Below are 19,751 nucleotides of genomic sequence, written 5' to 3' on the forward strand. Positions count from 1 at the left end.
TTTTAAAATATTTAAATAGGATGACTTCATGGTGCCAATCCAAGGGGTTTGTATCTGAATAGAGTTTATTGTAAGGTAAAATGAACACAACATTAGCAAATAATTTAACAGTTAGAGGAAATGAATGGTAAAAAAAAAGAGTAAAAAGATTCACCACATCACTGCTTGGGCAGATATGAGTGCTTATGAAAGGTCATAGGTTACAGGTTAAACGTCAACCATGTCCTCGTCCATCTGCACTGTCTGTAATTTGGCCAGCTCCTTCTCCTCCCCCGGCTCCATTTCCCCACACATGACCCGCACCATCTCATTCACCCCACCGCCACTAGCGTCCACCTTACTCTCCGACACAGACATGTAGTTGTTGTTCATGCCAGGGCCCAGAAGGTGTGAGGAGGGGACAGGTTGTGGGTTGTGGCCCCTGAGGTACTCCCCAGGCTGGAGTTGGTGTCCGTTAGGGTCTGTTTGGGCCATCAGAGGGGTGCTGACGGTGAGGCTGGTGTAGACCTCAGGCTCTGGACTGGAGGAGCTGACAGTGGTTACGTCAGAGGAGGAGCCCCGGCTGGAGGGGACCTCCTCTGAGGTTAGTGGGTCTGAGGAGTAGCTGAGCTGCCCACTGGGGTCCAGGTGAAGGCCATGGTGGTAGGAGTACACCCCTCCACCCCCACAACCCTCCAGGGGCTCCTTCTTGATGGAGGTCTGTCCAGCGTTGCCCATGCTGTAGAGCACCGTGCTGGGGTGCATGGGGGCCATGGCCAGCTTGTCCTGATGGTGCTGGTGGTGGTAGGAGTCCTCACTAGAAGAACTGACTGCTACATTGTTCATTTGGATTGTACCTGGGATATTCAAATGACAGATTATTAGACTAAACATTTTATACTTCCTTCATCTAACAGTACTTTATATTCTAATCTCTGAACCACTATAACATCCTCTCCTCCTTGACTATAACATAGTTCTGTAAATCTTTGGCTTCACTCTTACTGTCCCTCACTCTTACTCTAACTTGCAACATAATTCCATCTGAAATCTCTGCTGTGTCTCTCTCACAACTCCTGGTTTTGGAAGCTGGCCCTGTGAGACCCAGGAGAGTCGTATTGCTGTAAAAGCCTGCTAGGGGCCAACAAGAAGGCTTTTTTCTTTCCATTTTACTTTCCTGTTGTCCTGGTATGAGTTCTCTGCTTTTTGTCAAATTAAGTGCTGTAATGACTCTCTCCTCGTTAGTACGTTTTTTCAGTCCTGTGATTGTCTTAAACAGATTATCCTCCTCTCTCCCCCTGAGGTCAGGAGGGTGCAGTGATGATGACTGATGATGACTTCAGAACCTGTGTTCCATTCATCTCTATAATTTTCCAGGACCACCATATATCACCACACAAGAAAATATGGATGTGTGTGTGTGTGTGTCTGTGTGTGGCCTTTGCATCCAGCCCCAACTCATTGCAGTGTAGTAAAAAGCATCTGCTAAGACAGCTCAGACATATTGAATGCATAACAAAGCTGGTGACTACACCCATTTCCATTTCAACCCAGGACTCAATTTTTTTTTAAGGGGAGCGGGGTTAAGTTGCTCTAATATTTTAGATGTTTGAAAGGTTAGGGTCAACCACCATTTTACTGTAATGCACTCTCTCTTTCTCTATTAGCAGTTGGAATAGCACCTAAAATGCTATAATACTATATATAGAACAGTCATTAGTTGTCACCAATACCTCGGAAACTGCTACCAGCAAAACTTCAATGTGGATTTTTTGTTTTAAATGTAGAATAGAATAAAATACAACATTGTTGTCCATTGGTTAGAAGGGAAATGTGTCTTCTGCCTTTCCCAACACCCCCTGATACACACACACCACCACATAGACAGATATGAGGTAAAGTCAACCCACCTTGTGAGAGTGATGAGGAGTCAGAGGGGAGCTGCAGAGGAGGAAGACCCAAGTTGCTGTTGAGCAGTGACGTCCCTTCGCCGTTGGATACGCCGCTAGGCACGTGGACCAGACTGTAACCGCCCAGCTGGAGCGCCCCTGAAGACGAGCTGAACGTGAGGACAGACGAGCCGCCGTTTTGAGCTGCCATGCTGTAAACCCCCTCCAGCTTCACCTCTGCTCCGTTTACACAGCCAGAATAGGAGGTGTAGTCCACACTGGAGCCTGCCAGCCCCTTCTCCTGGCCTGCCTGCATCTGCATGTCCACACCAGAGCCCCCCATCAAGACCCCCCCAGAGGGCCGCAGGGAGTTGAAGGCCAAGGGCTGGATGCCCAGGTTGAGCCCATTGAACAAGATGTTGCTGGGGGCCTGGAGGTAAGACGAGCCACCGTTATGGAAGACAGTGGAGGGGTTACTTGTCACTAGGTTTCCGTTGAAGGGCACCTCGCTGCTGGATCCAGGGGGTATCTTGATGTCTCCAATCTGTTGGATGATTACACCACTGTCCAGAGACCCTGTCTGCAGGGGGAGGACCCCATGGGTCATCGTCCCTTCAGATGAATTGGAGAGGGGGCGTGGAGAGAGCTCCCCCTGCCCTTTACTAGACTCATCCTCTGTGCTGTGGTTGCCATCAGATTCACTGTGGAAAAAATGCAGGGGGGAGAAGAGAGTGAGACATTGAAAGCAGCTCAGGGACTGTCTGAAGAAAATATGTCCTCTTCTTAATTCTTGGTAGACTTTAATGATGGAATTGTGTGAGGAAGAATTGAGCTCAGCGAAGTAAGTTGTCCTACTGGTTTGACTTATGTTGTTGTCATTGGTGAGTGCACAGGTTGAGTCTTACTACTGACAGAGTGAGTGACAGACAGATTTTGAAACCGAAATAACCATAGAAAGACATTATTTGCATACAAAGTAATATGGCTGATATGTCAAAGCAACTTTGTCCATACCTAAACTCTCTTAGCCTATGAAAACAATGATACAACCACATTACACAGGCTATATAATTTTATTGGCACACAATATTTGTGGGCAGTGGTGATCAATGGAGATCTCTCAAACATGGCTTTAATGAGGAAAGTCGACTACCAAACGTTTTACCCCATGGAGAGTAAATTGGATTATAGCCCTCCTTTAGTTATACTCATTCAGGTCTACCATTTGGCGTAATAAATTCCGGGGTGACAAATGCAAGCGGTCGCAGCGTGACAACACATGGTCAAATACCTTTATTTGTATTTTCTTATGTGTGCATATAACGTCTTTTTATTTTATGTTTGCATAGCTTCACTTTTTAAATTAATAATGTTAGTAAAATATTAGGAAATCGAACAATGCCATCTGAATCGTATTTTTCATCATGAGCGAGTGACTGAAAAAGCTGCATTTCACTTGCTACAAAAAAGACGTGCTCTCTGAACTAAAGAGAAACGTATTCTTCATCGTCCTGAGGCCTGCATGCCAATTATTGAAGAAGCATAAATCCTATTCATCTTCTCCATAAATTAGCTCAGGCTTATAATCACTTATTTTGTCACTCAAAGCACAATAATGTTTAGTCAGTGGCAATATAATTATTGGACCCCACAAACTGTAATGAAGTGGATTGCAAAAAACAAATGCCTTTGATCAATTTATAGCATTATTTTGGGGAAGTTTGTGGTGAGAGAGAGAGTACCTACTGGGCACAGACCTCAATTCAAAGTCTATTCCACGCTGGTTCAATGTAATTCCGTTGAAATTACGTGAAAACAACGTTGATTCAACCAATGTCTGCAGGGTGGGTAAGAGGTCACCTTCACCAGGTACGCACGAGAAGAAAACATAAAAAGAAGGGAATAATATCTATCTGTCTGGGGGATTTTCTAATGAAGGGGAGGTGTTCTAATTCCCCTGGTTTGATAAGAGGGAAAGAAACTTGCCAAAGTGATTTATGTGGTGAGAATTGGATTCAGTTAATTGTGAACCCTAACATATGAACGGAGACTATTCATATGTATAGGCTACATCTATAAAAGCAACTTATTTATAACACAATCTAGAGTATAAAAGTTACATTTGGAATAGAGTAGGCTTATGTTGGACTGGGGTCCATGCTCTTAGTGCCCTAACACGCAAATGAAACCTGATCTGGATGGCAACAGCCTCATATTTCAAAACATTAGCGGCGTGTAAGCTACCCTGCACAATTTTTTTTGTGCCTATATTATAAAGTTAATGATTTACGCTGTCAACTCGCACACCAAGCTCTATGAGCGACTACCATGCAATCGTCAGAGGCTTCAGTCAGGTGTGCATGTACCATACAAGGCAAGCCTGCTCGACCTTGCCAGCAATAATCTCTCAAAATGACTCCTGGTAATGAATTTCTGAGTTTAATTTCTTAAACTATTATGCACACTGTGCCATTTGCGTAAAATCAAGCAATCAACGGATTATTTTCTCACCTTTTTGATTGTGCTTCGGACGGGTTTCTGTCCCTCTGTCTCCTGTTTTTGAACCAGTTGCTGACCTGCGTCAAGGAGAGTCCCGTGATTTTAGCGAGGTTTCTTTTCTCGGCTGGAGAGGGATATCTATTCTGCTTGTATAGATCCTTCAGCGCGTTGCGGGACCTCTCTTTGAAGCAGTATACTGTCTCTTCCCCGTCCCAGATAGTCCGGGGTAGTGGGTACTTTCTCCGCAGGCGATATTTATCCACGGCGCCCAGGGGTCTCCCCCGCGCTTTCTCTGCCTCGGTGTACCGTGCCTTATACCAGAGGTCTTGCAGCGAGGAGTGATTGAATGGACTGAAGTTGTGGTTCTCCAAAACACTGTAGAGCTCCTGGTACCGAGCTTGATGAAAAGCGACAAGAGCTTGGGCTTTCAGGATGCTTTCGTTGCCACGTAGCAGGTCACTCTGTGGTAAGGACCATAAAAACCTGGCCAGCCGGTCCACATTGCCTCCCTGCTGCAAAGCCTCGCAGACACACGCCACTTGCTCCGGGGAGAATGCCAGCGAGGAAGCCGCGCTCACCAGAAGTTCACTGTGGACTGCATCAGTGTTCGAAGTTGCGCGCTCCATAGACAACTCCGCGGTTTCCAGCGCTAGAAGCTTGATGCAATCTCGCTTGTCCGTCTTCACATTTTCTTTCTTGATGTTATTTGAAATTGTGACTTCTCCTGAAGAAGAAGACATTTTTCAAGCCTTCCTTGTAAGTCACTCCTCCCTGGTTTCGGCAAGCCTTCAGCCGATCAGGTTACCCCCTCGCCATGCGAACACGATCGAATGTCTGGCAGCAGCTGTAAATGGATAGCTCTCCCCTTTAGTTCCAATGTGTTTTTTACTCTGCGGGAACTGTAGCAAGAAGGGGCATTGGGGTCTGTCTGAGAGTCACCCAATTGGCTACGACGGGCTATACCAGGGAGGAGCAACCACGATCCAGAGACGAGTGTTTGGTTTGCATCTGTCACTCAGAGATGACGTACAGTATTTCAGAGGCTTACCTGTACAAGGTGAAGGTGTTTGGGATTTTGTTATGGGAGCGGAAAAGACTATCCATTTTGCCTGCATTATGGCATATTATTTTTTGATTGCACCAACTGAGCTATGTGACAATGGACTGCCCCTTTTAGAGAAAGAAATACATTTTCGGTGAGATGAAAGCCTACCCTTGCCATTTTGCCTTCAATTCCACCTTCGATTAATGTAAAAAAGTGAACTGATGAAAGTTAGGCTAATGAGTTACATTTTTGAAATACCGGTAGGCCTAAACATTGTGGAATTCTAAAATGTTCGTGTGTGTGAGTTTTTTCTTGTAATCATTGGACAATAACAATATTTATCACTATGTTGCATTTGTCCACTTTGTGCGATGCACTTTTGAGGAACCATTAACTAGGAAGCGTTCTTACCAGCGACGTTCTTATCGGGACTATTTGAAGGTGACACATTTGACCGCTTGAGTGAACTGTCAAGAAAGATTGCTAACTTATTAGCTAGCTGGCTAGTTCATTTTAGTTCTGTTTTCTCTCATTTCTGTGCTTTGTAGAGATGGACGATCAAGGGTGTCCGAGATGCAAGACAACGAAATACAGGAATCCTTCCCTGAAACTGATGGTGAATGTTTGTGGCCACACGCTGTGAGTAACGTTATCCATTCATGCTAACTAGCTAGCAAGCCCAGCAGTGTCCTGAGCGAGCTAGCTTCACAGATATAGCTGCAGGTTGTCAACCCGTTAAATATGTTATTTAGCCAGACCACTACAACAAGGAATATAAAATGTAATGTTAGCTAGTAGTACTTCTGCTATGTAACGTTAGCTAGTCGACTAAACTCAACTCGTGGAGTTTAATCTGTTGGCGTTACTATGTAGCTAGCAAAGCTGAAAGTGAAGAACTATGACCTTTTAGGTGCACGATGTTTGTTGTTTTTCATCCCTTTCTATCTGCAACATAAACACTTCCCCTTGTCTCAGCGCTTGATTACAAGTTGTACAGAATGCACAAGTAAATGTTTTCGTCTCTGGCTTAACACCCGTGCCAATATATCCTCCAAAACCCGTCTTCTCGGGCATTAATCACTTAAATAGACAACGCTGGCTTGTTGTTTATTTTTATTGCAAGAACATGTGATACTGAAACGTAACCATATAGCTATCAACTCAGGTTGATGTACTGCCTCAGTCTCTATGGAAGTAAAATAAAAAGATAGCAAGAAAGCTGTCCTCAATCCCCTGTTTGTAAGCCCAGACATCCTCCCAGTCTCCCTGATGAAGGAGAGGAGACGGGTTGATTTTTATGGGTGTTGTTATGCAGTGACAGTGGGTGAGGAAAATGCTGGTGTCTGTTGGCTCATATGCTTGACCCTGTTTGTTTATTATCCGTACCATCAGGAAGTGGCTGTGCTTCGTCATCAAGTCAGCACACTCATAACTCAGGGCTTCTGTTTTATCTGGACGCAGATTCACACTGGGAGAAAATTTAAATAACTTTGCAATAAAGCCATTTAGAGGATCACCCTTCCCTAGCTCTGTTCACCTTGATGGTGCTCTTAAGAACTGTTTACCAGATTATTTGGGTGCTGCTAGGAAACTGCAACCACACACATTGGTAATTGTTTTTGACTGTCCTGACTACTGGTCATTTGACAACTCATGATTTCAAGGTTTGGTGTGCTATTGTTGATGCACAATATTTACGCTATCTTGGAACCCAGAACCAAATTTGATCTGTCACAAAAGAGCCTGAACTTGACAAAGTTTCATAGACAATGTGTTGATTATGATTCACTATGTTTGAATGAAATTGAAGAAACAAAAATATCCTGTGCCGACCAGTTTATCTTCCTGTCTGTCTGTTGGTCTGACTGACGGTTTGTCAAACTGTCTGGGGAGAGAGTCTTGCTGACAAAGCTATGAAGCCATTCCGGTGTAGGCCGTCCCACACGCTATATGTAACCGCTCCACCCTGTGTCTAAATTTAAATCCCACAGCAGCACATTTAGTGTCCCCGTCGCCAGTAACACTGGCCTTATGTTATTTATTACCTATGTCCTTTGGCATTTGGAAGCAGGGACTGGGCACAGCACAGATGACGGTGGGCCAGGTACATTAGGGTGGGTATGTAGAGATTGAGGAAGGAGTGATAGGGACACTTCTGCAGGTGGAGGCTAGGTTCTTGTGTGTCTGTCGGTCACCTACCCATTAGAGGGCAGATCGGTGTAGTTTATTTGAAAACTAATTTAGGAAGTTTTACTCTTTCCCATGCTTGATAATGTACATTGTAATTTATGAAATTCCTCTTCCCATTTAGTTTTAAGAGCCAATCAAGTGTCCCAGTGTTTTCTGGCTGTGGCTCTGCAGGTGGTGGGTGTCACAGGCAGGAAAGGGGCGTCACAGCAGGTTAGCAGTGTTTGATGATTACTACAGGTGATTACTACACAAAGGGATCTCCTGTCTGGGCCTAGGCCCAGTCCAGAGCATGGAGAGGGCTTCATGGGAGAAGCGGGTGAACCAGCCCCTATGTGGCTGTGTTGTACTTACCTTCTCTACCGTAGAGGAGGAGGGAGGCAGGCAATGTCACTGGCCCTTGGGTTGTGGTGGTGGGGGGGGGGTTTGTTTTTGCCCTGTCAGGCCCCTGTTTACCCCCCCCCCCCTGACCTGCTGACAGCTGCAGATGGGAGAGATATGAGCCAGGAGCTCTGAACAGGACAGGTGAGGGCTGGGGGTGCAGGGCTCACTCACCACTTTGCTACAGTGAAAATAGCCTTGGGAGAGAAGGAGAGAGAGCATATGCCAGAGAAACTGTGTGTATGATGCTAGACATATGGTCTCTCCCTTGCCCTTATGCCCAGAAGCAGGAGAAAGGCACAATCAGAAAGAGGGTCCTATACAGATGGCTAGCCTAAAGATGGCAAGTTCACTTTGAAAGTCTCCTCCCTTCAATCTTCTCATAGCTTCACCTCTTCGCTCTAGAATTACACAGGATTTCCCCTGTGGAGGGTCTGTTGTGTGGTCCATTTATGGGGCAGGGGGCAAGCTATGCCCCACTCCTGGCCCTGCCTGATGAATGGGCTCTTTGTGGGCCTGTGGAAACAAGCAGCACCCCCCCCCCCCCTTCTACCTCCATATGGCCAGGCCTATACATCTCCTGTAGCCTGGGGCCACAGTGAACATCTGCCCCCACTGGGCTGCACTTGATCAGAAGGCTCTCTCATGGTCCCGGGGACCAACCACGTATAGGATAACTTTTGTTTCATCTATGTTTTTGTGCTAAATCCAGTGGTTGTTGAACACTAGGCCTGTTTGTGAATGTTTTGTGAACTCTGTTCTATACTAGAGGGTGTTTTGGTGTTAATTATCTTTTGGCAGGTTTGCTTTGATTGATCCATATCTGATATGTAAACAGGCAAAGCCCTGTAGTTTCTGCAGTTTCTCCCATAACTGCTTTTTAATTGAGAATCTTGCTGATGAGGTGACAAGGGTTTACTGCAACTTGGCCTGAAGGACTTGCGTTCTAAAGAAGTTTTGAAAGCAATGTGACTTTGGAAACAAATAAAAAAACATGGAGACACAAGATTTCCTCCAGAATTTCATCACATTGAATAAGCAACAACATTTTGGGGTGAAAACGGCAGTAGTAACCCTAGATGTGGCCATTTGGAAACCAGATGTTGGGGCTTGCTTTTGAAGGTGGGCAACTAGGAGCAGGAAGCCTACAGAAGGTGAATTCCAGTAGAATAAAGCTTCTCAGAGACTTAATTAAGAGTGGACTGTGCAAATGTTTATTCAGCCCCCCTGCTCGCCTCTCCTGCCGCCTACTTAGGGAAGAATTAGGGCCTTTTCCATTGTCTTCATGGATAAACGCCTACCTGCTCAAAGGTGTGATTGATTAGTAAATATTGCTCGGTCCAAAGTTGGCTCTGGTCGTTGCCAAGGCTGTGTTGTCCTGATGGTTTGTGGAGGATCGAACCTGCTGCATTCGAATGCTTTCCTTTTGGTCGAAATTGACTTAATGATGAGATGGGATTTGTGTATCATGCAACAATAGTAGTCAAGTGGTTAGACTTTCTTTATCGATGCAGTTCATAATGCCTTATGACGTATTCAAATCAAATCAAATTTTATTTATTTGTCACATACACATGGTTAGCAGATGTTAATGCGAGTGTAGCGAAATGCTTGTGCTTCTAGTTCCGACAATGCAGTAATAACCAACAAGTAATCTAACAATTCCAAAACTACTGTCTTATACACACAAGTGTAAGGGGATAAAGAATATGTAGCCTAATGTAATTTAGCCTAAATTTACTATAACTGTTTTGCAATTGTTTTGATTCATATTAGGTCAATTGCTAGAGCACTTTCAAGGTCATTTTAAAAATGATTACAATCCTGACAATGTTGAAAGAACCCAGAGCCTTTCAGGGAACTTCAGGATCAGTGGAATTTGAAATGGTTTAGTGATGAGAGGAGCTGTGGGTACATTGCTGAACTAGATTCTATATTCTATTCAACGTGGCATGCTGACTATGAGTTCCTTTGAAATGAAAAAAACAACAACTGTTTTTCCAGTGCAGACACAGTCAATGGCAGGGGTGTCAGATTAATTTCCGTGTGTGTGTGTGTGTGTGTGTGTGTGTGTGTGTGTGGGGGGGGGGGGGGGGGGGGGGTGTAAATCAACATTCCATTCATGATTCCTACTGTAAAAATACAAGATGGCCATTATCATGTGCTGTGAGGCTGATAACTCAGACAGACAAAATATAAAATGTAAATATACCACCAGGCCTTTGCTTAGGAAAAGTGCATTAGACTTGCACATACAGTAGGCAGTAGTTGACATGCATGCTCCATATAATATAGTTTCCTCTATAGCTGTGTGTGTTTGCCACAGGGTTTCCCAAACGTGGGACTCCAAGGGGTGCACGTTTGTTTTTTTGCCCTAGCACTACACAAGCTATTCAAATAATCAATTCATCATTCAGCTTTGATAATTTGAATCAGCTGCGTAATCCCGAGGACCAAGTATGGGGAAAGGCTGGTTTACTATGTCTGTGTCTCTGTCTCCTCTCAGATGTGAGAGCTGTGTGGACATGCTGTTTGTGCGCGGCTCGGGGAACTGTGTGCAGTGCGACACGCCCCTGAGGAAGAGTAACTTCCGTGTGCAGCTCTTTGAAGACCCTGCCGTCGACAAGGAGGTGGAGATCCGTAAGAAGGTGCTCAAGATGTGAGTGAGGGGCACGGGGGAGAAGGGTGTGTCTCTGTGTGTTCAGCCCACTCCTCCCTCTCCTTAAGCTGCCTTTGTCATTGTCATGATGCTGTTTGTTTTGTAGACAATGGGCCCCCCAGGGTTTGCTCAAATAGGAAACCTCTTTCCCTGCCATACTTTTTCCTCTCAGCCCCTCCTATTCCATCCATCCCTCATCTTTATTTCTTTAGCTCTGCTGTTTCAATGCAATGTCTGTAAACAAGCATTAAGCCTAATGCATATAATAACTCTTCGCTTTCTCCCTCACAGTTACAACAAGAGAGACTTTGACTTCTCCAACTTGAGAGAATACAATGACTACTTGGAGCGAGTGGAGGAGATCGGTGAGAGGTGGCGGGGGGAGAGAGGGAAGGATGTAGCCTGATTGATCTGGCCTTGCCTCTGGATGTTGATGTTTTACAGGCTTCAGTGCCAGGGTTAGAGACACACCAGTCTCTCTGTGCCAATTCTCAGAGATTTCTGTCAGATGGTGTTTGCACTGTGACAATGTGTTGGACCTCTCCTACTGTCCCCTATGCTTACATCGTCAGAAACATGGCTAATTACTTTTAGAGAAATGCACTGGCAAACCCTATGTTTCTATTGTTTATTTTAAATAGGGATATATACAATTTCAACATTAAACCTTAATTCAATGTGTTTTGATTAAATAAGTATCTAGGCAGATGCTTTGCTGCAACATAATTCAGCTTGTGCCAAATCCGATTTCCAGTATCAGTCCTAAATCATTTGAAGTGAAGTCCATGCTAGTATGTTGATAGAGGGCTGCCCTGCTCCCTTCTCTCCAGTCTATAACCTGACCAACAACCTAGAGGTGGAGGGGACCAAACAGATCATGGAGGCTTACCAGAGAGAGAATAGAGACATCATTCAGAAGAACAAGGCCAAGCTGGTGGGTACCTGTAACCCCACACTGACTCACTCTGCTTTGCCTGGTGAAACGCATCGCTTATGCATTATTCTGTTGTGCTAAATGGTCAAGCTTCCTCTCTCAACCCCTGTCTCCTCCTCTGCAATACTCTGTCTACTATGATATTGATTGTTTTCTCTCCGACTCCTCTCCCTCTCTTTGTCAGACTCGAGAGCAGGAGGAGTTGGAGGAGCTGCTGCTGTTGGAGCAGCAGGGGAATGAGCAGCGCAGGCTGGAGACTCTGCAGGAAGAACAGAGACAGTTACAGGCCAAGAGGAAGAGCAAGCAGGCTCTACTGGATGAACTGGTGAGAGACACACACACACACTAATAAACACAGATTGCCACAGCACCACACATGCAAATAGAGAAAACAATCAGGTGACATACAGTACCAGTCAAAAGTTTGGACACACCTACTCATTCAAGGGTTTTTCTTTAAGACATTAAAACTATGAAATAACACACATGGAATCATGTAGTAACCACTTATTTTTTTAAACAATATATTTTAGATTCTTCAAAGTAGCCACCCTTTGCTTTGAGGACAGCTTTGTACACGCTTGGCATTTTCTCAACCAGCTTCACCTGGAATGCTTTTCCAACCGTCTTGAAGGAGTTCCCACATATGCTGAGCACTTGTTGGCTGCTTTTCCTTCACTCTGCGGTCCAACTCATCCCAAACCATCTCAATTAGGTTGAGGTCGGGTGATTGTGAAGGCCAGGTAATCTGATGCAGCACTCCATCACTCACCTTCTTGGTCAAATAGCCCTTATACAGTCTGGAGGTGTGTTGGGTCATTGTCCTGTTGAAAAACAAATGATAGAGCAAACCAGATGGGATGGCGTATCGCTGCAGAATCCTGTGGTCGCCATGCTGGTTAAGTGTGCCTTGAATTCTAAATAAATCACTGACAGTGTCACCAGCAAAGCACCATCACACCACCTCCATGCTTCACAGTAGGAAACACACATGTGAAGATCATCCATTCACCTACTCTGCATCTCACAAAGACACGGCGGTTGGAACCAAAAATCTCACATTTGGACTCATCAGACCAAAGGACAGATTTCCACCGGTCTAATGTCCATTGCTTGCGTTTCTTGGCCCAAGCAAGTCTCTTCTTCTTATTGGTGTCCTTTAGTAGTGTTTCTTTGCAGCAATTTGACCATGAAGGCCTGATTCACGTATACGTGTCTCCTTTGAACAGTTGATGTTGAGATGGGTCTGTTACTTGAACTCTGAAGCATTTATTTGGGCTGCAATCTGAGGCTGGTAACTCTAATGAACTTATCCTCTGCAGCAGAGAACTCAGGGTCTTCCTTTCCTGTGGCGGTCCTCATGAGAGCTAGTTTCATCATACTACTTGGTGTTTGCGACTGCACTTGAAGAAACTTTCAAAGTTCTGAAAATGTTCAGTTTTGAATGACCTTCATGTCTTAAAGTTATGATTGACTGTTGTTTCTCTTTGCTTATTTGAGCTGTTCTTGCCATAATATGGACTTGGTCTTTAGGGCTCTTAGGCTCTTACGTAGAGGTCGACCGATTCAGATTTTTCAACGCCGATACCAATTATTGGAGGACCAAAAAAAGCCGATACTGATTAATCGGCTGTAATAATTTGTAATAATGACAATAATTACAACAATACTGAATGAACACTTATTTTAACTTTATATAATACATCAATAAAATCAATTTAGCCTCAAATAAATAATGAAACATGTTCAATTTGGTTTAAATAATGCAAAAACAAAGTGTTGGAGAAGAAAGTAAAAGTGCAATATGTGCCATGTAAGAAAGCTAACGTTTAAGTTCCTTGCTCAGATCATGAGAACATATGAAAGCTGGTGGTTCCTTTTAACATGAGTCTTCAATATTCCCAGGTAAGAAGTTTTAGGTTGTAGTTATTATAGGAATTATAGGACTATTTCCCTCTATACCATTTGTATTTCATTAACCTTTGACTATTGGATGTTCTTATAGGCACTTTAGTATTGCCAGTGTAACAGTATAGCTTCCATCCCTCTCCTCGCTCCTACCTGGGCTCGAACCAGGAACACATCGACAACAGCCACACTCGAAGCAGCGTTACCCATGCAGAGCAAGGGAAACAACCACAGGCTCAGAGCGAGTGACGTTTGAAACGCTATTAGCGCGCGCTAACTAGCTAGCCATTTCACATCGGTTACACCAGCCTCATCTCAGGGGTTGATAGGCTTGAAGTCATAAACAACGCAATGCTTGACGCACAATGAAGAGCTGCTGGCAAAACGCACTAAAGTGCTGTTTGAATGAATGTTTACGCGCCTGTTTCTGCCTACCACCGCTAAGTCAGATACTTAGATACTTGTATGCTCAGTCAGATTATATGCAACGCAGGACACGCTAGATAATATCTAGTAATATCATCAACCATGTGTAGTTAACTAGTGATTATGATTGATTGTTTTTTATAAGATAAGTTTAATGCTAGCTAGCAACTTACCTTGGCATTCACGTAACAGGCAGTGTCCTCGTGGAGTGCAATGTAATCAGGTGGTTAGAGCGGTGGACTAGTTAACTGTAATGTTGCAAGATTGAATCCCCCAGCTGACAAGGTAAAAATCTGTTGTTCTGCCCCTGAACGAGGCAGTTAACCCACCGTTTCTAGGCCGTCATTGAAAATAAGAATGTGTGTTTAACTGACTTGCCTAGTTAAATAAAGGTGTACAAAAAAAAAAAAACATTCGGCCAAATCTGTGTCCAAAAATACCCATTTCCGATTGTTATGAACACTTGAAATTGGCCCTAATTAAATCGGCCAATACGATTTAATTGGTCGACCTCTAATCTTATGTATACCACCCCTACCTTGTCACAACACAATTGTTTGGCTCAAACACATTAAGAAGGAAAGAAATTCCACAAATGAACTCTTAACAAGGCACTCCTGTTAATTGAAATGCACATCTCATTTACAGGTGCCAGTCTTTGAAGCTCCTCCCATCTTTTACTTGCCTTAAATACAGGTTTTGCTTGAGGCTAGATCATGGCTATTCAGTGGTTTTTGAAAATGCGCACACACACAAATACAGGTATGAATATGTCATATTTCTATGTTCCCCTCCAGGAGCGCTCTCATGTCCCCGCCACCATCCTGCTGGCCCAACACAAGGACCGGGCCGCCCAGCTGGAGACCCAGATTGAGAAGCAGAAACAGGTGGTCAAAACCACCATCTTCTCCACCGGCATCCCTATGGTGAGTACCGCACGCCCGTGTAAACACGCTGACTGTCCTGACTGTGAAGGATGCTTTAAGCCTACCGCATAGTTAGCATACAAACAGCACCCACACAGAAATGCTAATGAATGTCCAGCATGCACCCTGGGTCGGCCTATTTTAGCTAGCTTTAAAGCATGATAAGGTCATACGAACACTCTGCCTGCATGATTTCACTCAATAGTAACGCATGGTTAGCATACTTAAACAGAGCCCAATGCTGGCTAGCTTAATGGGGCACACACACTGCCATTTAGGTAAATGCTAATTCATTGTTAGCATATTACAGTGGTGGTCAGTTTAGATTTAGCTTAATGCTAATGGTTGAGGAGCCCCTGAAGGAGAGTGTTGCTTCAGTGCACTGTGTCCAATCCCTTAGTGCGCTTCTCTGCCTGGTGTGGGAACAAGCCCTCATCTCATCCATAGTTTCATCACATTCCTACCTGCAGCTCTCAGAGACAGAATGAGGGCTCTGGCTAGGTGTTTTGTTGAGTTGTCAGCTTTGTTGTTCAGGGTAGCTGTTGAGTTCTCCTTCCATTTGGCAACGGCTATGTTTTCCTTCACACTAGTTTATTTTCATTATACCATGACGAGATAAAGCGATATCCCCACACCTTTCTCTCCACAAGCCCATATGGGAGGTGTGGCTGACTTCCCAGGGTGCAATGTTGCGTGGGAGAATTCTTGTCTTAGTGCTCAACTAGTCCCAAATCCGTGACAGAATTGTGAAGTCTCTCTCTGTCCAGCTGTCTTTCTCCACACACACTCGCATACCTATACACTAGTTTTGTTTGCAGAATCTAGAAACCTTTTATTCTGTCTCATCAGCCCAGCTAGCATGGGTAATCCTCTGGGCAATATATTTGTACCATGAGTTTATTTGATATCCATTTAAACCCAAAGACATGACCACCGTCCAGTCTTCCTCCACTGTTGGAAAATGAGTTGCTCCAGTATGGCTGGCTTCAGGAGGATGTGGTTCTCTCTGACTGACTGGATATGCAGCATTAAGTGCTACTTGCTGATGGAGAGAAGGTTGTAAGATGCTGTTGCTCTTGGCTCGGACTCTGGCTTTTTCCAGTCACTTTTACCCCTCTTTCTCCTCCCTCTGACTCGGGGTGGGGTAGAGCAGTTGCCAGGCACATCTGGACGCCGTGAGGCTTCAGTTCGGCTTCAGTTCGGCTTCAGTGTGATTTTGGTTTCCCCTCACCTCAGTCCAGAAGACTGCTGTTTGACTTGGTGGTGTTTCAAGATGTCGCAGTTGATTCCTGGAGAACGCCGGCTTATTTATCTCCTCATTTTTTGTGTCCTGTTGAAGTAGTATTCAAAAGAGAGAAGGTGCAGAGTTATGTTGCTGTCATTTGAGAGCGAGAGAGCAAGAGAATTAACAGAGAAATTATCTTGCCATTAATCAATTATAGGCACCACATGGTTGTAAGAAGGGCGCTTCTCGCTCCTCTTAACTATCATATCCTGGAGATAGAAGCAGACACCCCTCTGGGGGTGTGGAAGCAGGGGGTTTGGCCTCCCACTGAAGAGTCTCTCCTGGCAGGCAGGCCAAGGTGAGCTGTCAGTATAGATAGGAGAGGAACCCGGTGTGGTCTTCTCTTTCAAGGATCGGCGAGTTGTGCATTCCGAAATGTCGTTCTGCACACCACTGTTGTATGGCGCCGTTATTTTACTGTTTGTGTCACGCCTGTTAGCTTGCAAAATTCTTGACATTCTCCTTCGACCTCCCTCATCAACGAGCTATCGCGCACATGACTGCTGCTGACTGGATGTTTTTTTTGTTTGTCGCACCATTCTCAGTAAACCCTAGACACTGTCGTAGTTGAAAATCCAAGGAGGGCAGATGTTTCTGAGGTACTGGATCCAGCGCATTTGCCACCGACGATCATACCACTCTCGAAGTCGCTTAGGTCACTCATTTTGCCCATTCTAACGCTCAATCAAACAGTTACTGAATGGCTCGATGCCTGTCTGCCTGCTTTTATATAGCAAGCCACGGCCACGTAGGAACTCTGTATTTCCATGAATGGGGTGGTGTACCTAATAAACTGGTAGTTCCTCAGTAAGCAATTTAAATCTTTACGATAATCACCAATCCTTGGTGTGAAAGAACAATGGAGGTTATTGGCCTACTGCTGTATTGCCATATAGGCTATGAGTTCCATTCGCTAATTTCTTTAGCTGCCAATGGATCACGGTGTATCAATGTGTCCATATGGCAGAGGCTGGTGATTTTGCATAGTTGACTTTAACATTAATTTAGATTCAGATTTTTATGATTAGCACATGACAATTATTGAGCAAATGAAAACCGTTATTGAAATTAAACTGTTTCACAAAAATGCACATGAAAAACATAACTGGCACGCAGAACGGTAGAAATGTCAGGATAAATTGTTAACTTTCACAAACTTTAAACTCACGTGCTGCCTATGAAGTCTTTAGAAAATAATTGCCTCCACGTTTCCATGGTTGGATTTAGCTTTTGTCTACTTTGAAGCAAGGTAAGACATTCCTCATAATATGAGAAATACATTCAGATTTCAAACAATTAAGTATGTTTTCAAAATGCATACGGCCTCCAGCTCACATTGTAAAGTGGTGACGCGCTGATAGCCTGTTGCCTGCACTTGAATGGTGATTGGGAGGCACGCTTCAATTACCAGTTGAGAAATAAAAATGGTAGCTATTTTTAATCATGCACTAAAACTGTTTTTAACATGCGATTGCCTTTAGAATTGTTGCGCAATGAATGGGTTGATTAAAAGCACGTTTTACTACAGCAGCAACCAGCAGAGGAGCAGCAGGAGAAGTCCCACAATAGATGGGCTCTGTTTGCTCTGCACATGTGATAGTTGTGCGGGATAAAGACCGATGGGCATGACGGTCAAATGTATTTCCATTCACTGGTATTTCCATCAATGAATAAAGAGCCTTTTTTTTTTTTTTGCAACAAAAATCTAAAATATCATGGTTTGGCCAGCAATATATATATTTGCAGCTTAAAAAAAAAAATGCGGCCAAAAGCCGGCAACTGTAGGTTAACGGAAACCCTGCTTTACACACATGCACCCACACTCAAACAATCATCATATATGCTGCTGCTACTCTGTTCTTATCATACAGTGCATTTGGAAAGTCTTCAGCCCACTTGACCTTTTCTGTATTTTGTTACAGCCTTATTCAAAAATTGATTGAGGGTGAAAACAACCATTTAATCTACACACACTAACCCATAATGACAAAGCAAAGACATTTAGACATTTTTGCAAAAAAAAAAAAAACGATCACATTTCCATGAGTATTCAGACCCTTTACTCAGTACTTTGTTGAAGCACCTTTGGCAGTGATTACAGCCTCGAGTCTTGTTGCGTATGATGCTACAAGCTTGGCACACCTGTATTTGGGGAGTTTCTCCCATTATTCTCTATAGATCCTTTCAAGCTCTGTCAGGTTGGATGGGGAGTGTCGCTGCACAGCTATTTTCAGGTCTCTCCAGAGATGTTTGATCAGGTTCAAGTCCAGGCTCTGGCTGGGCCACTCAAGGACATTGAGACTTGTCCCGTAGCCATTTTTGCGTTGTCTTGACTGTGTGCTTTTGGTCGTTGTCCTTTTGGAAGGTGAATTTTCGCCCCAATCAAGGATCTCTCTGTACTTTTCTCTGTTCATCTTTCCCTTAATCCTGACAAGTCTCCCAGTCCCTGCTGCTGAAAAACATCCCAACAGCATGATGCCACCACCATGCTTCACCGTAGGGATCGTCCCAGGTTTCCTCCAGATGTTACGCTTGCATTCAGGCCAAAGAGTTCAATCTTGGTTTCATCAGACCATATAATCTTGTTTCTTACTGTCTGAGAGTCCTTTCGGTGCCTTTTGGCAAACTCCAAACGGGCTGTCGTGTCTTTTTACCCGAGGAGTGGCTTCTGAACGGCCACTTACCATAAAAGCCTGATTTGGTGGAGTGCTGCAGAGATGGTTGTCCTTCTGGAAGGTTCTCCCATCTCCACAGAGGAGCTCTGTCAGTGACCATTGGGTTCTGGTCACCTTCCTGACAACCCCTTTTTAACCTTCATTTAACTAGGCAAGTCAGTTAAGAACAAATTCTTATTTACAATGACAGCCAAACCTGGACGATGCTGGGCCAGTAGTGCGCTGCCCTATGGGACTCCCAATCACAGCCGGCTGTGACGCAGCCCTTCTCCGATTTCTCATTTTGGCTTGGCGGCCAGCTGTAGTAAGCGTCTTGGTGGTTCCAACCTATTTCCATTTAAGAATGATGGAGGCCACTGTGTTCTTGGGGAGCTTCAATTTTTTTCGTACCCTTCCTCCAGATCTGTGCCTCGACACGATCCTGTCTTGGAGCTCTACGGACAATTCCTTCAACCTCATGGCTTGTTTTTTGTTCTGACATGCACTGTCAACTGTGGGACCTTATATAGACAGGTGTGTGCCTTTCCAAATCATGTCCAATCAGTTGAATTTACTACAGGTGGACTCCAATCAAGTTGTAGAAACATCTCAAGGATGATCAATTGAAACAGAAACCTGAGCTCAATTTCCAGTCCCATAGCAAAGGGTCTGAATACTTATGTAAATAAGGTATTTCTGTTTTTTTATTTTTAACAAACTTTAAATTTCTAAAAACCAAAGGCTGTAACGTAACAACGTGGAAAATGTAAAGGGGTCTGAATACTTTCCAAATGCACTGTATATCCTGATGCCTCGTCACTTTACCCCTATACCTACACTGTCTACCTTTATCACTCCAGTACCTTTGTAAACATGGCATTGGAACTGACCCTGTATATAGCTTACTTCCTCATGTTTATTTCTTGTATGTTTTTGTTCTACCTTACGGTATTTTTAGTATTACATTGTTATTGCTTAC

The 19,751-nt window shown here is 44.2% G+C and overlaps 2 protein-coding genes across 3 annotated transcripts in view; one reads left to right on the plus strand and one right to left on the minus strand.

Moving 5' to 3' along the window:
* On the minus strand, nt 1-5,391 carry six4a (SIX homeobox 4a). Its single transcript, XM_021584957.2, has 3 exons — nt 4,380-5,391; nt 1,890-2,569; nt 1-836 (listed from the first exon to the last, which is right to left on the minus strand). Exons 1-3 carry the CDS (start codon nt 5,105-5,107, stop codon nt 208-210), a joined length of 2,037 nt encoding a protein of 678 aa, XP_021440632.2. The 5' UTR covers nt 5,108-5,391; the 3' UTR covers nt 1-207.
* mnat1 (MNAT1 component of CDK activating kinase) overlaps nt 4,162-19,751 on the plus strand; it is a 57,394-nt gene continuing 41,804 nt past the window's right edge. The window contains exons 1-7 of one of the 2 annotated variants that reach the window (XM_021584958.2): nt 4,162-4,290; nt 5,961-6,051; nt 10,487-10,639; nt 10,931-11,004; nt 11,470-11,573; nt 11,758-11,898; nt 14,705-14,833. In XM_021584958.2, coding sequence (XP_021440633.1) covers nt 4,281-4,290; nt 5,961-6,051; nt 10,487-10,639; nt 10,931-11,004; nt 11,470-11,573; nt 11,758-11,898; nt 14,705-14,833 — 702 coding nt within the window. In that variant the 5' untranslated portion in view covers nt 4,162-4,280. Of the gene's footprint in view, nt 4,291-5,720; nt 5,854-5,960; nt 6,052-10,486; nt 10,640-10,930; nt 11,005-11,469; nt 11,574-11,757; nt 11,899-14,704; nt 14,834-19,751 lie in introns of those variants that run through there. The other variant, XM_021584959.2, reaches the window with a different exon arrangement.

The sequence above is a fragment of the Oncorhynchus mykiss genome, chromosome 25 (genome assembly GCF_013265735.2).
Source record: "Oncorhynchus mykiss isolate Arlee chromosome 25, USDA_OmykA_1.1, whole genome shotgun sequence".
Lineage (NCBI taxonomy): Eukaryota > Metazoa > Chordata > Actinopteri > Salmoniformes > Salmonidae > Oncorhynchus > Oncorhynchus mykiss.